The 18,877-nt window shown below is 52.9% G+C and overlaps 1 protein-coding gene across 12 annotated transcripts in view; it reads right to left on the bottom strand.

The window, feature by feature from the left end:
* ANK2 (ankyrin 2) overlaps positions 1-18,877 on the bottom strand; it is a 281,232-nt gene that overhangs the window by 65,325 nt on the left and 197,030 nt on the right. For all 12 annotated transcript variants that reach the window (XM_039846891.1, XM_039846890.1, XM_039846888.1 and 9 more), the window contains 8 exons: positions 13,748-13,945; positions 10,944-11,042; positions 10,397-10,495; positions 9,588-9,785; positions 9,254-9,352; positions 8,494-8,592; positions 3,977-4,075; positions 3,063-3,161 (listed from right to left, as the gene is read on the bottom strand). In XM_039846891.1, coding sequence (XP_039702825.1) covers positions 3,063-3,161; positions 3,977-4,075; positions 8,494-8,592; positions 9,254-9,352; positions 9,588-9,785; positions 10,397-10,495; positions 10,944-11,042; positions 13,748-13,945 — 990 coding nt within the window. The remainder of the gene's footprint in view (positions 1-3,062; positions 3,162-3,976; positions 4,076-8,493; positions 8,593-9,253; positions 9,353-9,587; positions 9,786-10,396; positions 10,496-10,943; positions 11,043-13,747; positions 13,946-18,877) is intronic.

The following is an 18,877-nucleotide window of genomic DNA, read 5'->3' as shown; positions in this document are numbered from 1 at the left end:
CTTGTTCATTCCGAAGACACAGATCGTCCACTCGGGGGAAGGTGTAAGAAGAAAGCTCATTGTTTTGAGTTCCCATCTGAGAAACCCTTTAGCGACAGCATTCATGACCAGTCACGCAGAGAAGGCAGTTTAATGTCTTGGGACTTCCCAGAATGAACTACGGGCCGTCTCCAAAAGAGAGAAGCAAGGGGCATGCGCAATGCACAGCCAGCGAAGCCACTGGAAAAGCAGCCGGACACGTCTGCACAGAAAACGTGACGCGTCTCTTCTGCGGGCAGAGGACCCGCAGGAGAGGACCATCGTCCTCACAGTGTGTCACCGGGCTACACTGCTGCCGACACATCCAGGTGGCGCTCAGCGCCCACACAGCCACTGCGGCCGGTGCTGGTGTGCGTGGGAGGCAGGGCGGGGCTCCTGGCTCTGACTGCCTGGGCTCCCACTCTAACTTCATCATTGATCAGCTGTGAGACCTCGGCGAGTCCCCTTACTTTCTACACCTCAGTTTCCTCATCTGTAAAATGGGGACAATATCGCTCAGGAAATTCTTATTAAGTGAAATACTATATGCAAGAGCTCTCAGAACAGTGCTTGGCACATGTTAGTAATGGATAAACATTAGCTAGCATAAACTACCATTATTATTGTAATTCAATATTAAATTAATCTTTAAAATGAAGGGCCTCTGAACTTTTTAGTCATTCGGGCACTCAAGAAACATTTCGAGTGCCTCTACAGATAGATGCCAGGGACACCCCGGTGATAAAAAACGATGACGATCCCATCTCATGACTTTAAATACCACTCAAAGACAGCTGCGTCTCAAGTTCATCTCCAGTTTCTGCACTGACGATGCATTAAGTGCACTGATTATCAGTGTTACCGAAACTCTGAAAAAACTCATCTCTCAAAATAAGAATGAAATCTTCACCTAAAGCCACCGACACACAGGGGACAGGCTGCCTGGGTGCGTAAGCTCTGCCACAGAAGCCGTGCACACTTGCTCCGCGGCTGCAATGACCCGATCACAACCCTTTCCTTCCAAAAGAAATACACTGGTGATATAAAGTTATGCAAAACATCCACCTAGTGACTGAATAGATTTTCTTTTGGGTGACATCACAGTTAAAGAAAAGGAAGGAACCAAGAAAGCAGGTCTCCTGTTGTCCAGAAGCAGCGCAGCTGGAGGCGAGAGCCGCTGCCCCAGCCTCCCTGCGAGGTGCGCACGTGTCCACACACACCTGCTTGTCGGAGCAGCGCTCGGCTCGGCAGTGTGGAGAATGACAGTTACGAGAAAAACAGCCCACAGAGAGTTCCAAGAGGACTTTCGTGTCCCCCCACCCTCTCGGTAGGTGTGTGGGGACCCAACCGTCGTGGTGCCTGGTGGGAGGGCAGCATTTAGTGAGCTCCACGGTCTCGCTGACGTTAAGGGAAGTCTCATTGCCCTGGAAGTTGCAAGTGGGAGAAGCGACGTCCTCCCCACTGACACCTCGTCCGCGTAGAACCCGGCGCCGGGCTCCAGTGAACGCTGAGGTGGTGAGTCAGTGACGTGAGTGGGAGGGAAGCCAGTCAAGAAACCAAAAAGGGTGCAAGCTCGCCACCCAGTGGTGATCTGACAGAAGAGGACGCACACGGCCCAAGCGGACAGCATGGTGACGCTAAGGACGTCTGTGCTTGGCCAGTTGCTGAGGCTTCGCCCACCCGTGGTGTGTGTGTTGTTTAGCGGGGCCAAATACAGACACGGAGGCGTGGGCCCCTAACGTGAAGGCTGCCCCGGTACGAGGCACCGCACGGTAGGAAAAGCCCGAAGCAGCCATCTGGAGGGACTCAGACGTTCGTGCTAACGGCACCCACGCTTGTTTTTCTCCTCCATAATTTACTGAAGAAGCTATATTTTAAAGCTTTAAAAACTCAGAGGCACACTGGCCAAAGGTTCTACGATGCCGCTTGAAAAACCTGCATCGAAACCCGCCCCGTCTCGCGGTGCATCGATAAAGCATCCTCCCGTCTGCCTGAACTCCACGCAGACTAGCCGCTCCCCAGCCCTGGTCAGCCGGGCCTTGCTGTCTGTCACCTGACGCACAGCTGCCATAGGTCCGGCACCGTGGGCCACATGTCTCCCCACTGTCTCCCCACTTTCCGCTTTACAAACAAAAATCAAAGAGCTGTTCACGCTTCTGGAAAAAGAAAGCGAGTGAAAGGAAGAGAACAGCACCCCACTGCCGGCGACGGCTCCCTCTCGGGCGGGGCCTCGGAGCTGGGCTCCTGCTCCCCGCCCCTCTCGTTTCTCTGGCAAAGGCCACGGACCAGCACTGTTCTCCTAAGAATCGGCAGTTGTCTTCAAAACACCAAAGGTTAAAAATTTTAAATACGTGCTCTCTATACATACGAAGTTAGGACGTGTCATCAAATATACAATATTACCAACCCTTAGGTTACATAGAATTATGCTGAACCATATGAAATGACTATTTTCACCTTCAAAAACAGGAGTTTTATATAGATGAACCTGATGTTTCAAATGGGCCAAAGTGATTATATCTGTTCAAAAACAAACAAAAAAATATATTGTTTCGAGATATTGTTTGTGTACTTAGTGCATTCAATTTTCTTTTTGAATAAAAAATATAATCAAAAATAGAAAGTGAGTAAGAATGAACTGTTCCCACAGAGAAAGCTTCCGACCAGCCGCGAGCATGGCAGGGGTCGGGGTCTGTGTGGGGCTAAGGTAAGAAGTCTGCCGTGCAGCGTCTACCGCTCTGCCGGCAGGTGTCACAGCCAACCACAGCGAATGCGCAGGGGCACAAAACAAGAGATCCGTCACAGCCAAAGGAACTCGACATTATAAAATCATGTTCACGCGCTTTATATGGCCTTAGTATGGCTGAAGGAAGCTAAAACCCCTGGCTGTGGCAAATGCGTTTGCATCTGTGCACTTCGATGCATGTTCTACAACACATTCACCAAAAGAAGTTCAAAATTAAAAGTCCAAAACATTTTGTAAGTGGAAAAGTACGTGGCTTGATAACCAAAACACGGGGCCGAAGCCGACAGCCGTCACTCACCGTGGTGGTGGTGGTGACCTCCTCGGTCACGACCTTCAGGGTGTCGACCACGGAGATGTAGCCCAGACGCTTAGCGATGGCCAGGGCGGTGTTGCCGTTCTGAGGAGGGCGAGAGAGAAGCGAGCACTGCGTGCGAGCCAGTGAGCTCAGCGCGCGGGAGCTAGCACTTCCTTCCGAAACAAGGCTGGCCCAGGAAAACCAGTCCCTTCGCTAAAGCAGAGCAGAGCGGCCTTTGCAGCTTCTCTAGCCTGGAGCCCGAGTCGCCATGGTAACACAACAAGCTGCATCTGCCTGCTCTCTCTAATGAGAAGCACTTGTGGCTTTAACCCCTCACAGTCAACTTCCTCAGGAAAGGGATGCTCCACAACTCCCGGCAAGCGCCGAGCACAGTGGCCCCTCGTCCCAGGTGGGGCAGCTGCGGCAGCTCGTAGCTCAGCTCGTAGCTCAGCTCGTAGCTCAGCTCGTAGCTACAGGTGGGCAGAAGCTCACGAAGGGCAAAGCAACTCAGGGAGCAGCCCAGGCTCCAGCCAGGCCCCTGGGCCCAGTGGGCTTAACTCCCACTGCCTAGTTTACATTTCAATGGCTGCACGTCAAAGAGCTCAGAGCTGCAGCCTCAGAGAGGAGGCAGGCTCAGCCTGCACCCAACCCCCTCCTGAGGGACAGGCAGGCCCTGGGCCAAGGGCCACAGCTGGCTTTCCTGAGTAGGCCTTGTTTCAGGAGGGGGACTGGAACTAAAGATGCCTGAAATGGCCGGAAGCATCACTGGGGGCAAAAAATGACGGCCCCAAAGCCGTCCTACTCGGTTCTCCGGGAAGGACAGTGGTGCTGGGGAAACGGAGACAGCGGGAGGAGAGGGAGACCGGGCAGCGACGCGGGAACCAAGCTGGGGTGCCCGGGGCGGGTCGCCCGCTTACCGCAGTGGTGGCTTCGGGCCGGGCCCCGTGCTGCAGCAGCACGTTGATGACGTGCGTGTGGCCCTGCTGCGCGGCCTGGTGCAGAGGTGTGTAGCCGTTCTGGGGAGGAAGGAAGGGAAAGCAGTTAGCCTCCCCCCGAGTCTCCTTGCCCTGGGCACCCCCCACCCAGGGGAGCGAACGCCCCGCCCACTTCATGGTCTGCGCACAGGGAGCAGCTCAGGACCAGCGCTCCGGAGGGCCTGTCCCCGTGTCCCTAGCACTCGGTGTGGGAGATGGGCGGCAGTGAGGAAGCATCGGGGCAGCGGTCTCTCCCCAGGAGAAAAGAAGGGAGAAATGTCTCTGACACCTGGGGGACCAGTCGCTGCCGGCCTTTCCTGACAGCTGACCCGGTCGCTCTGTGAAGCCCGGCTATGTGTCACAGGCCTTCCTGGGGAACAGCTGGCAAGGAGGAGCGCCCGCGGAGCATGGGTGGCCCACGGGAGGCCCCTCACAATGCAGGGTGCCCTTCAGTTCAGGGTCTTCAACTTCTGGCCCCGGAGACGGCGCTGTACCCGGCGCCTGTAAGGACGTGCACTCGGGGTGTGGGGCTGGCCGGCCAGGAGCTTGCGGGCAGAAGGACCAGCACTGCCGTGGGTCACATGGCGACCACACCAGGCCCCTGCAGGCACCACACACACCATGAACCGCTGTCTCTTAGTACTGGTTTTGTGCCACATACTGGATCTTCCAGCTACTGCCCCTTTTCGCCTTTACCGGCGTGAAAACGAGGGCGCTGGCACACAGCAGGTGTTCCACAAATGACGAGTGACTGAACGGCGACCGACTGAATGAGTACTTTTCCCCGCTTCGGGGATGATGAAGACCAGCTGGCGTCGGCAGTACTTCATCACCCCCGGCCTCACCCGAGAACGACATATTTCAGACTGAACTTTCCCGGGCTCTAAGTTCTGAGCAGGCTTCACGCCTTGAACGTGCACGAGCGTGTGCCCTTTTTATCTAGTGGCACTGCCGCCTCGTGACCAACATGTGTACTTGCTCCTCGTCTACAGGAGGTGTCTTCTGTAGGCTCAGGGCTCCATGTCTCCGTCTGTGCTGTCACAGCCACCTTCCCATCCACGGGGAAGAGCCCACACGTGTGACACAGGCTGCCGGCATGAGCGGCATCAGCTCTGCCATGTCTGAGAACGCGGGCAGCGCACGCAGCAGTGCGTGGCCGTCTGCGGAGCGTACCAGAAGCGAGGGTCCCCCTCCCCGGTACTCTCGTTTCCACTGTGCTCACAAGCACCTGCCACCGAGTGCCACTTGGCAAGTCAGTAGCGGCCCCGCGGCCTGATTTGGCAGCACCCACGAACCACGCGAGGGCCGAACAGGAGTAGGGGTGCTGCTGCTGAACCAGCGATGCCCAGGGAGCATTCCTGCTGAGTCCTCGAGGGACACAGTGGCAGAAAAGGTCCGTGTGTCTACCAGGGCTGTGTGCAGCAGCTCACGGGCTTCTGAGTGACCGTTTGGTTGGGGCTTAGCCCACCACCTTCGGCCCGCCTTGCTAGGAGCCCCAGACGCACGTCCCTAAACCCCTGGGCCCCTCAGTTTCCTTGTTTATAAAATGGAAATGGCCAAGGTTTCAAGTTTGGGGAAGGATCAAATATGTCACCCAAGAAATTTTTCTTTCGTCCATCTAAAGTTACACGAAGATGCTAGAAAACACTTTTCTTTCTTATTGAAGAGCTCTATGATCTTTACAGCATATTTCACAATGAGAACGTCCTCTTCACGCTGAAGCTCTGAAACCTCTTTGCAAATTATCATATAATTAATCGAATCTGTTTGCCCCAAGCCAATGTTACAGGATTTCATCCTAATTTCAAGCAACTAACAGTCCCATAAAACAAGTTCACTTTTCCAAATTTTTAGGCCAGTCACGAATGTTTGAATAGTAAAGGCCATACTTATGTTTACATTGTCATAGCAACAGAACTACTTTAGTAACTATGGTTACACATGAGATGTGAGGAAGCAAACTCAATTCCTTCTACAAAAATGTCATTCTATGTGAAAAAACTCTGAGGTGTTTATTCAAAGAATAACCTTTGAGTTATGTATCTAACCACCGAAGATACATGAAAAGATATATTTACTTCCAAAAGCAAGTAAAACCTACAGTTTATGTTTGAAAAACCGGAAAAATTAAAATGAGATTTTTCACTCAACCAACTAACTGTCCATTTGCACACAGATCAAACCCAGGTTGGCAGACAATGTTATCTAGACAGGATGTCTGTCTCCCAAATGTTGTAACTGCTCAACTATCAACACTCGACGACAACAAAAGCAACACGGGAAATGTCACGCTCAAGCTCTCTCTGCCCGTCTCACTGCCTTGCTGCATTCTGCCTCCCAGGAGAATACCTGCCTTCCAACGAGAATGTCTGTCCTAGTGCTGCCATGTGAGCTGACTCAGCAAAAGCACCCGAGAATTCAGATGCGAGCCTGAAATTCGCCTCAAAGTCCGATGTCACGAGAGCTCAAGAACCTCAGGCGACTAGCAGCAGCCTCTCTTGCCTGAGTCTGATCAGAAATTCTGAATCCTACATGTTAATGTCATTACTTATCATTTAAAACTAACTTTACCCTATATTTGCTTATGCTGATGTACAGAAGTGATTTGGTTTCTGCTCCTAAGATGATACAGAGACCAAGTTCCAAAACTTCTGTTTCTCATTAGCAGCATCTGGAAGGGTGGCTGGGAAGCCCTCAGCACGCTCACGCTGACTCACTCGCGCCCACCCCACAGCTGTGACTAGGGGCTGCTGACTGCGACCAGACGCAGCACACAGGCACGCCTCTCCTCGGGCTGCGTGCTCTCCTCTGCATTTCTCCTCGTCCTGGGACACTCTGCATGCATGGAGGCGCAGTGTCACATCCGGACCTTGCTTTGCTGAACAAGGCCCTTCAGATGCCACTGGGAAAACAGGTGGAATCAAGTCAGCTCTGCATTTTCCCCAAGAACTTCCAACCCAGGCCTCGCACACTAAAATATCGCACACGTGACAGCCCAAACGTGACAGAGTGGGCGGGAAGGGTGGGAATAGAAATGGATGCAGCCACTGTGGCAAACAGTCAGGAGGAGCCTCCGAAAATGAAAAATAGAACCACCATGTGATTCAGCAATCCCTTTTCTGGGTATTCAGCCAAAGAAAATGAAAACACTAGCTCGAAAAGGAATCCGCACGCCTGTGCTCACGACGGTCAAGACGTGGCAACCACCTGAGTCCGTGAAGAGGGCGCAGATAAAGATGCTGTGATAAATACGCACACGTGAGAACAGACAGCTAGTTGCCAAAGGCAGGGGGTTGGGGTGGGAGAAATGGGCAAAGGGGGTCAAAAATTAAAAAAAATATATTTTTAACAACAACAAAAAAAGAAATGAATTTAAAAGCTATATGACACTGTAGGTTCAGTTTACAACAGTATCCTGCTGTTTAGGGAGCGAGCCCCCTGAGGGGTGATTGGAGGAGACTTATCACACGGAACCAAAACAGAGGGATTCAAAGTACGTACTACTAATACAAAATGTTTTATGAGTGAGTTTTTAAAACAGCCCTATTGTTCTTCATAGGGCACTGTCATAAAATGTTCAAGCCGCTGGAGAAAGTGTGACAGGGTGTCGTGTGAGGCTGGGGGAGATTTAAATGGCCAAAGGGGATGGCATGCAGGCGAAGGAGGCCGCGAGCACAATGGGAGCTGGCAGCGGGGGAGCGTGTGGCAGTAACGGACTGCTGTGTGGGAGTCGTGGTGTCACCTGGGAGTTCCGCCAGGTCAGGTCACGTTACAGAGGCTGGAAAGAATGCAAAAGGGTGACTGGTCAGGAAGCAGCAAGCTGTGACAGAGGGATAAACAGCAGGGAGGACAGTGATGGCAAAGAGGGCGCCAGACCCTGCGCCGTGGGCTCGGAGCGCCGCTGCAGAGCGCTCAGGCCCCGGCCCGGCTCCAGCCTGGCTCTGGTCCTGTGTGCTCCGGGGCCTTGGGCAAGTCATTTAAACTCAGGGCGTGACACAGAGAGTGACACCATCTGACTGCGAGATCGTTCAGGGACAATTTGATTTAAAATGTATAACCCATGGACGACTCACAGCACGCATTTAATAAATATGCACTTTCTTGCAAAGAAAAGGCCCGCGGCCTGGGGTGTGTCTGCCTCTCCTCTGGGGAGGGGCTGAGGCCTTGGAACAGAAACAGCGACCACAGCGCTGAGACAGTCTAGCACCTACCGTGACCCGCAATAAAGGGGCGACTCACTGTCAGCTACTTTAACCTTAGAATCAAAATTCTGAAGCTAACCTGCACAGCGGCCGGAGGTTATTAGAAAGAAAAGTCTCAAACGATAGCACAAAACTACATCGCGAATTCCAAATCACGTCAGAAGGACTAAAAAGAAAACACTGGTACAGCGGCGAGCCGGCGGAGGGCCCCGTGGCGAACCCTCCTCCGGACAGAAGAGAAAGCAGACGAGCGCTCACCTTGGTCTTCGCGTTGACGTCGGCTCCCTGCTTCAGGAGAAAATTCACCATTTTCACGTTGCCATAGTGACAGGCCACAATTAAAGGCGTGTAACCCAGCTGCAAATGACAAGAGACATGGTTAAATCTTAGGGGAGAGGGGTTCCGACAGGATGGATGGGGAGAAATTCCCCTTGGGGGTACAAACATCTCTGAGCAGATGATGTTTGCCTCCTGTGGATACACACGTGGGTGGGAGCGGACCCCGGAACACAAGGCACTTCATGCCAGCAAGGAGATCTGACACGTGTGTGACGATCTGGCAAAACGCTCAGAGAGGCGCAGATGAAAAGGTCTGCAACGGCCGGGGGGCGGGGCGGGGCGGGGCGGAGGGCGCACAGCAGGATCGGAGGACATGGTGCAGAACGCAGTAGCCTGGGCTGAGGAGTCTAAGCCAGAGAAGGAAAAGCCCTTCCCGCCAAGGGCATGGGGCGAGCAAGTCCAGCAAGAGCACAGCAGGCCCTCTTCGTGGGGCGACAGGGGAGGGAGGGCAGCCTCGGCCTGCACGATGGGGTCTTCTGGTCAGGGTCCTGATCCCGTGCTATCCAGCTGGACTCGGTTCCAGCAAAAAGGGAGACCCAATACAGATCTGTGGGCAGGACGCTTGTAACCAATTCCGAATGCCTTCTGAGGAGGAGGTCGTGGACTTGGGTGGCTTGATGGGGCTACCGGGACCTTCCAGGTCGGGAAGCACCATGACAATGACAGTGGTGCGCTATACCTTCGTGTGGGCGTCCTCGTCGGCCCCGTGCTTGGTGAGAATATCAGCAACATTCACCTTATCTTCCTGGGCGGCAAGGTGCAAAGCTGTGAGTCCACTCTACAGAGAGAAGGGGAGCAGAGGGCACACTGAGGAAGAAAACACACCGCGTCATCTATAACACCTGTAGGTGGATGGCAGGTAGGTACGTAGACAGATAGGCAGGTAGGCAGGCAGCTGGTAGGTAGACAGGAGGTGGTTGGTAGGGTGGTTGCAGGTAGGTTGGTAGGCAGGTAGGCAGGCACGCAGGTAGACAGGCAGGTAGGTAGGTAGGTGAGGGGACAAAGTGGAGTACCTTGGTTGACGTGTAGATGTTAGCACCCTTTTCCAGGAGCAAGGTGACCATGTCTGAGTGCCCCTCCTGGGACGCCAGGTGGAGCGGGGTCACGCCCTGCTTCGTCACAGTGTCCGTCTCCGCTCCGTAGCCCAGCAGCGTGGAAGCTATCTGCATCTGATTCTTCTTGGCAGCAATATGTAAAGGAGTGTAGCCATTCTAAAAAGTACACAAAACAAAACCGACACACGTTGTGAGCCTAGCGAGTGCCCTACTACATCTCTCTGAAGGAAATAGCATGTCTCATCCACAGAAAAGTTGAAAGGGAGCCTATGGGAAATCCAAATTCTTCCCATCACAAGTTTGCATGCAACGACACCCAAATCTTTGTGACCCATGTCACCAGGTACTCCATTTCTACTGTGAGACGGGCATGGACACAAAGCCCCCAAAGCCTGCGATCTCCAGGCTTCTCTGCTCTGGGGCCTTCCCTGAATACCTGCGGCCTTCTCTTCCCCAGGCTAACCTTCCCGGCCCTCGCCTCTTCCTGACGGGCCCCCATTCCAGACTCCCTGCACGGAGGGGACTGCTCTGCACTGACACTCGTTTGTCAACACTGCTCTTAGACTGTGCGACCCGGAACTGAACGCCGTGCTCCGGACGCGGTGCTGAGAACAGATGCAGTCAGTCCCGTGCCCTCGGCATGACGCTCCGCTTTCCACCGTCCAGGACCCAAAGCCTCTACAGGACGAGCTGGAGCTTGCCATGCTGCGTGTTTCAAAACCACTCCCACGTGCCGTGGGGTCTGCAGACCGTCGTGCAGTCCTCACCTTGGCGGTGGCGTGAGGGGACGCGCCCTTCTCCAGCAGCAGCAGCGCCACCTTCTGGTTGTCATAGTGAGCGGCAACATGGAGCGGGGTCAGGCCATTCTGTGGAGGGTGTTTAGGTTCCAGCATTAAGTGAGCATTAGCGGCCCTCAAGCGACCAGAATGTACGGCAACGGACACCGATTTTAAGTCCAAGTTAACTAGTTAATGTAGTCAATAGGAACAAACGAATCAAAGCAAACAAATACCTAATGATCACATATTAGAAACTATGCTAAACCTGAAAGTACCCGGTCGAGACCACAAAGCGCACGGCCACAAACGAAAGTCTAAACTGCTCTGTGAGAATGACGCTAACTTCGCAGGGGCCTCCTCTTGGTAGAAGAGCGCTCTGGGCCTGCTGTGGCGAGAGCACAGGTCGGAGGCGCGGCCGAGCGCCTTCTGAGCCAGGGCGCACGGGGACAGGTCACAGGCGGACACCTCCCTCGCTCCTGCCACTGCTTCCCACACGGCTGGGCCACGCGCAACACTCGGCACTGAGCGGCGGTACCTTTCCCGCAGAGTCCGCGGCAGCACGCCGTTGCAGGAGAAGTTTTGCCACATCCAGGCTTCCATACTTGGCTGCCACATGTAGGGGAGTAAAACCCTTCTGAAATATGAAGGAAAAGAAAATGTAGTGCTTGTTTTTGTGACTACTAACAAATTGTTTTTATTTGTTAACAGAGCTACTTGAGGAAAATACTGGAAGCGTTAAATCTATCAGCCATAAACAAGGACTAAGATAAAAAATGAAATTCGACATCAAGACTTTGGCTTGATAAACTGAATAAAAGAAATTAAATTTTAAGAGCTCGGAGACCGAAATGTGACTTTGTCAGTGGGGGTTCATAAAAGCCACTAATGTCAGTAAAATGGCTCCGATTTATGTGTAGAAAAAACAGCCTTTTTCTTGCCTCTAAAATTGGTAGGACTGAGATAACAGCCGCCTTCCCCCCAACCCTTCTCTTCCTCTCTATCCTTTTTATAAGCCCTGAACTCCAAATTTCTTCATTAAATTTTAGGATATTTCAGTGGCCATTGTAAAAAAGATTTTGAATGGTTCAGTTGATTTGTATTTTCTGCAGAAAAAAACAGATAAGTGGTCAACAGAACAGAACATGTTCACTGTAGAAAAGCACCTGCTGGCCCACCTGCTGGCCCTCCCGCACAAGAACCGATAAGAGCCCCGTTCTCTCGTCAAAGGCCCCGGGTCGGGCACGAGGTTGAGCCAACTGACCCCAGACTTAGACAGGCCCGACCTTAACGGTGTTTGAAAGGCTGCTCTCCCACGCGTCTCGTGTGCTAACTCGTGCCAGGCTCTGTAATTCGCTCTGGGTCGCGCGTACAGCCGCACCCCTGGACTCGAATCTCAGGGACAGCGTAGTCCTCCACCCGGATCTCAGCTCCTCCCCTTGGCCAGACCGTCTAACCGCAGAGTCCCTTGGCAGTACCGTGGGGCGGGGGGCAGGGGGAGCAAATCCCCAGGAGGAGTGTGATTGTGAGTGTGTGTGTGTATGCGTGTGTGCCTTGTGCTGGGACAACACTGCCTTTTCACACACATTTTCAACTGGGATGGCATTTTCCTTTTTGCTTCTTTTTGAACATTTGGTGCTAATGACTCCTTGGCAGAGCGTGAATCCTGCTTGTTCCAAGTGTGGGACAGACAGTATTTCCTTGTTCTTGCACAAGCTGGTTTAGACGGTTGCTGTTAACACTCTCCTCCCTCCAGTCGAAGCACACAAAGACTGGACGATGCTCAGGATGGAGCTGAGACAAGCCGTGTGGCGAGGAAGAGAAAATAAATGCCTTACCCTTGGACCTGTGCGCCAGTGACCCGGCCCCTTCATCAATTTGGAAACTACCTTTAGATGAAATCACAGAATCTTTCCTGCAGAGCCACAAAACAGAGGCTGGAAAGCACCCGCTGAGTCGGTCTCCCTTCCTCCCCTGTGCAGCCTCATCAGGATGTCACTGACCCTCTGGTGCTTCTAAACACGTCAACGGCCTTCGTCAGCTCCACTGCCCACGGCTCTGTCTGATACTTTCTCCCACTTAACGGCCCTCGGTCACTATTGCTTTAGGTAATTTTAATCCTAAAAATCTGCGGAAGATGAGGGACTATGTTTTATTTTCTATTTCTGTGTTTACATATCAATTTCATTTATCACCTTCATCTGATGAGACAGTCACCCTGTCTAACATGGGTTATTATTACTATTATTATTATATGTTTGTTGCTTAGTTTCTGATTTAAAAATGATTTTTAAAGTACTTTCAACTCTTCAGATTTTAGCATTTGAATGATTACCGGTTTCTCACATAGGAGCATGCTTTATGGCCACAGGCAATCAGGTGAGCTGTCAGGCCGGGGGCTCCACACACTGCTAAGGGGGGGCAGTCCTCCCTGCACACGCCCTCTCCCCCAGATGCAGCAGATGCCTGCTTACAATGAGCAAATCGAAAATGTCTTTTTAATACTCCGACTCACTTGTACTTTGCGAGTGATTCACCTGCCGTAGGCTTCACCTTGCCTCAGCTCCCTGCTCCTGTGTACTAGTCCAATTTCTTTTGCTCTAATTAGCTGAGCGTGTTCATGTTTTCTTCGAAGTCACATCCAAAGAGGGAATTGCAAATCGAATGTAATAAGCGAAGAAAAAAACTGCTCTGCACAGCATGAAAATTTAACTGTAAGTAAAATGCAGGCTGGTGTTATCGTCTTTGTTAGATGACAGTGACAACTAATAACGTGTGACTCCCCAGCCCAGCTCTGTTGAAACACCGTAAAATTCCAGGCAAGGGGGTAGCTGGTAAAGGTCAGAGTGCAGAAAGGGGATGCCAGCGGATGCCAGCTGATGCCAGCGCTGGGAAAATGCGAGATGAGGTGAGTCTGTAGGTGGACGAAGACTCTTCACATACAGTACTGCCGATCCGGGGCGGTTTTCTCTCCCTCATACTTAGACTAGTTCGGTGTGTTTGGAAAGCCTGCTTTTTCCCTCTTGGGAGTACAGTAGGTTTCACGATGGAAAGGGCAGGGCAGGCAGCCCTTGCTTTGCGGACACCGTCTCCGCTAAAGCACTGGTTGGCCGCGCTAGAAATGACACTGGCGTTAATCGGGAGAACGGATGCAGCACCCCTACCGCGGATAGGACGTGGGGTCTCACAGTCCCCTTTAATCATCCAGAGGACGAATCTAAAATATTCCGAGAGAAAGAAGCCAAAGGCCTGAGCCGGATCTGCGCTCTGTAGCCTCCCCAGCGGAGCAGGGGCCCCGACTCGGGCCTCCCTTCCGCCCAGTGTCACGAGGCCACCCCTCACCTTGGTAGCTAGGGAGTGGGCAGCCCCCGCTTCTAGGAGTACTGACGCCACGTCCACCTGGCCTTCCCTGGCGGAGATGTGCAGGGGCGTGTACCCGTTCGTGGTGGCCGCGTCGGGATGAGCCATGTGTTGCAGAAGCAGCTGGACGATCTCTGTCTTGCCCAGGCGGGAGGCGATGTGCAGAGGCGTCTGTTCCTCCTGCAACTCAAAGCGAGTCAAACGTCAGCGCCGGGACAGAGCAGACGCCCCTGGCAGCGGTCCCTCGGGTTTCGTGGTGTCTGCTTGGAATGTCCAAGACTCCCACGCGAAGGGCACTGCCACCGCTCTGGCCACCGCTTATTTTCTATTTTGCTACAGGGGCGACCTGTTTGGTCACGACGCCCTCCTTAGACTTTCTCAAAGTATGTACCTCCGTGAACTTAGGCACTGTTTTCTAAGCGCATCAAAATGTTTCCCAACTCATTACAGATTCGGCCCTCGTTTATATTTAAACATAAACAACCCATGCTTCCACACAAGACAGAAATCTAGTCCAGCGGTCCCAAGACCGACATTCTCTTCCAAAAGCTTTCCCTGAGAGACGGTATTGATTCTGGGAGCTGAATCAAGAGAAGAAGAATGCAGGACGCTGGGAAAACTTCGCTCTTGCTCCACTCAGCAAGCCGAGGGGACAAAAGCTAGTGTTTCTCCGGGGAGAGGCTGCGGATAAAGATGACATTGTAATCTGATTTTGATACACGTTCCCGGAAACGCTGCAGATGGGCCTGGGACTCGCATCCAGGACTTCAAAGATGAAAAGGAACCGTGGCAAGAAGGAAACGGGGTTAACTATCAGTCAAGTGCTTTCGTTTAAAGACACAGAAAGGATGTGGCTGGTGTAAGGGACAGTGAGGACACGTTTGAGGAGGCTCAAGAAATCACTTGACTGTGATGTGCAGTCAGGAAAACTACTTCAGTGTTAAGAGAACCAGACCAAACCAGTCTCTTGTTAAAAAAAAAAAATTGTGTGAACCTCAGTGATGAAAAGAGGGCTCTGTTCACATGTGGCCCAAGGGCACGGCCATTAACAGCAGGAGAAGCCGGCACACCCAGGGGTCAGGCCGCTCAGGGAAGATGCCGCAGAGCAGGCCACAGCTGCCCAGATGCACGCAGCACTGTGACGTGGTAAGAAAAACAGTAAGAGGAAGCGATGAAACGCACTGTGCGGATTTCAGGGTGGTGAGAAGTAAAAACAAATAACAACAATACAATTGTTTTAGTAACAGAATTGGAATTTATGGAAATTTGCCACACATAGGCTTCTTCGTGTATAACGCACACTTGCTCCTACCCTAGTAGCGGACGCCAAAGGCAGGTACGACGTGCATTATCAGACCATTTGCCAAAGGACAGAGGTTAGGAGGGGCTCGATGAGCTCCCCAGGAGAGTCCAAGGTCACTCGGCTACTAAAGGAGGACTGGAATTCAGGCCGTGGACTCTAAAGACATGAATGTGCCCGTATGACAACAAGGTGGCCGCCAAGAAGACGAACAGGACGAGGCGACACTCAACAAGAAAGGAGACTGACGACATGGAGGTGATACAACGTTCTCTGAAATTCGGAGGAGGAAGCAGAGAAATGGGAAGAATTAACCGTTACAAAGAGAGTGGACAGCAAAACAAACAATAATTCAAAAAAAAAAAACAACAGAACTTGAGAACGGCTGCGAACACGATTCCAGGTCTCCTTTCTTGGACTTCCGCCGCAGAATCTGACACAGCTCGGTACTTCGAGTGACACCATCTAAACCATGCTTCTGATGGGGGGAGGGGTTGGGGCAATGATGACCCCTGACCCCAAGCTGAGAAGTGGCTACGGCCTGACGTGGTAGCCAAGCACCTGGTTAAATGACCTACTGTCCGTGGCGCTCAGACTACAGAGCATTAAGTCACTTGTCTTTAAAATAAAAAATTAAGAAATGAGCTGTCTTGCTCACTTTCAACTTCTGGTACAGCCCTATCTGCAGTGGAGAAGGGGAGAACACGCGGACCGGGGAACAGCCCCCCCCACCCGTGCCCAGGGATCTACGCCCACTGAAGGTTAGGGCGACTCCTTCCTGGCCCAACTGACAAAGTGGAACTTGCCGCCCTGAGCTAGAGCGAGCACCAGCTGAGAGGGAGAGCTAAAGAAAAATGGGGCGCCGCCCCCGGTGGCACCAAACGGGCAGCAACCCGCCTCTGACGCAAGGCGCCGACTGCCACCGGGCCAGGAGCAGAGCGCCTCCCTGCGGCGGGCTGCTGCCCCAAAGCCCGGGGGACGCTCCAGGCCCAGACCCCTTGCACCAGAAGGCTGAGGCGGGGACAGGGCCCAAAGGTGGCTTGCTGCTGGTGGCTGCCAGCCAGTGGGATCCCAGGGCCCACACAGGCAGCTACTAGTCTGAGCGAATTGAAGTCCCCTGGCCCCGCGGTCCACGGTGCCTGGAGCAGACGCCAGCCCCAAACCAGAAGAACAGGGCTCCATTGGCTGGGGGCGCCCAGTGGGGCAGCTGAGGGCACCCAGTGGGGCAGTCCTGGGCCTCCTGCTGTGCCCGCGGAGCACACCTGGCCTGGGGCAGGGCCTGGGGGCGGCACGGCGGGGAGCCGAGGGAGTCGGACCCCTGCAGCCTGATCTCCATCTGTCCTGCAAAATCTGGCTGTAAGTTCTGGCCGCCTCCCCGTGGAGCGCGGGCACAGGGCCATGGGCAAGGCCAGCAGAGCAGGTGTACGGGCATGCGCGCCAGGAAGGCACGCTCAGAACCACGCAAGTGGGTGCGCGCTTTTCCGCCCAGCACTCCTGCACCTTCCTTCTGGGAAGGGCCCCCGTCTTCAAGCAGCAGCAGACGCTCCGACTCCATGAGGCTCTGCGGGGATGGCATCACGTCACCGCACCTCATGGATGGGCCACAGATGGGCATAGAGCACAAGCCATCGAGATCAGCTCAAGCGGGGGACGTGGCCATTAGTGGGGATGGAGAGAGGGCTCTCTTTATGCTGAAGTGGGGTGGGACACGGCCAGTGACAGGCTGGGACCTGGGATGAGACACACGATGTCTCCTTGCCCCTTCAGCTCAGGCCGCAGGCAGGTCACAGGGTCCTGAATTGTAGGGCTCTGAGCTGCCCTACAACATAGGGCCGCTTTGTCTTTAAATACGACAACTCCTGTTAAAATGCGTCTGCACAGACGCTAACAAAACCGAAGAGCAAAGGGCTCAAGGAAAATGACAGCCCTCAGGGAAAGGAAGGGCCCAAGGTCCCAGCTGCTCGCTGTGACCCTATCGGAAGCAGGGCCGCCACCTGAGTTTGCTAGAGAAGCAGGATTCGGACCCCACCCGGGGCCACTCAGCAGGCGGTTTGACGCACAGTGCGCTGTGGGCAGCATCACAGCGCAGGCTATGGCAGGTCTGCCGTCCAGTCAGAAGGACACCACGGGAGGCATCCCAGCTACGGCTGAGGGAAGGCGGGGAGCTGAGACACAGATGGACAAAGGGTGACGTGACACTTGATATTCAGACAAGGAGGAATGAAAGTTAAAGATCTATTGTGAAGATGGTTAGATGCAGACCATGGGACTAAATGCAGCTGCGAAACAGGAGTCGAGCGACGGAACCGATGGCATCTGCTTGGAGCAGTGAACACGCGCATCCACGCTCAAATGCTGAAGGGGTCTGCAGCCAGCGGTTTTTGAAGAAAGGGTTTCAAATGGTACCCCAAAAGGTGCAAGGCAATAATAATAGGTTAAATCAATAACAGAAGAAAATTGTCAAAGGTATATGAAAATGAGATTTCCATTAAAAATAGAAAATAAAATTAAAAATTTAATAGAGAAAAACTGTTAAGTGGTTTTAAGAGATAAATGGGAAACACTTTGGTCATTAAATATGCATTACAAGTATCTACCAAGAACACTGTCACATTTCTGGTAAAAATACTGAAGTTCATGAAGCTCAGGGTGCAGTGACTGAACATAAAATGTCCTTTAAAAATCGCTGAATGCCAGGTAACCCTAACAGGAATGAGACGGGGCGGCGCACAGAGGGTTCTGGGGCAGTGGGACTGCTCTGACACCGTGGTGATGGGCACTGTCCAGTCCCGCGGCATGTCCGACACCAAGAGTGGGCGGTAACGTGCCCTGCGGACTGTGGGTGATGACGTGTCCACTGTAGGTTCCTCGGCTGTGACAGATGCACCACCTGGTGGTGGCCGGAGATCATGAGGGAAGCTGTGAGTGTGTGGGGGGCAGGGGGCGTGTGGGAAATCTCTGTACCTTCCTCTTAACTTGCTGTGAGCCTGAAGCTGCTCTAAAAATCGTCTTTATAGAAAAACAGACAAACAAAAACTGAGGAAAATGTTAAAGCAGGGAAGGATAAGCCTTGAATTACAAAAGCTCGAAATATTTAAGAACATAAAATACCAATGATGATGACCAATAACCAAAAATTACACTCCCTGTACAATGGATAGAAAGGTGACAAAATCTTAGAAAGTCAAAGTAATGCAACGCTGTGGAGAAAACGCTCTGAAAGTCTCAGGGCCAGAGATGGTAAGAAGGTCTGGGAAGAAGCTTCAAGGTTTCTGAATCCAACTCTCACACTTAAGGACAAAGACTTGGGTGTGAGAGGCCGTGACAGCAGCTACAGCCGGGCGACTTCGTCCCAACGATGGGAGAGCTGAGTTGAAGCAAGCTCTGGCTTAGGCGTGTCAGCCACTGAGGGAGAAAGTGTTTACATGTTCCACAAGAATACCAAAGACGCTAGTGCCAAAGTCAATGGGCTACGAGACACAGTCTACTGGTAAAAATCGCTGGTATATTCAGTGTAGAGAAAAGAAAGTCAAAAAAAAGGCACTGGAATGAGAAATTTTTTTTAAAAGGAGAGGAAAAATCGGCCCGTGGGGGATGGAAGCAATCGGAAACAGAAACACCCAACGACACGATCCACAGGGCCCAAACCCCGCTTTGCGAGGCGGGAGGGAAGGCTGCCAGGCCTCAGAGTGAGGAGCGGGCAGAGCTCACCGCGGACAGGGGGGCGCGGAACAGCCCACACGGAAACGTTAGGACTTTGCGTATCGTTTTAAGTTACTAGGAAGGGCTGTCTGTGGAGATCTGGCTTTGAA

Source organism: Pteropus medius, unplaced genomic scaffold (genome assembly GCF_902729225.1).
Source record: "Pteropus medius unplaced genomic scaffold, Ma_sr-lr_union100, whole genome shotgun sequence".
In the NCBI taxonomy this organism is placed as follows: Eukaryota; Metazoa; Chordata; class Mammalia; order Chiroptera; family Pteropodidae; genus Pteropus; species Pteropus medius.
This window is presented reverse-complemented; position numbering and strand designations above follow the sequence as displayed.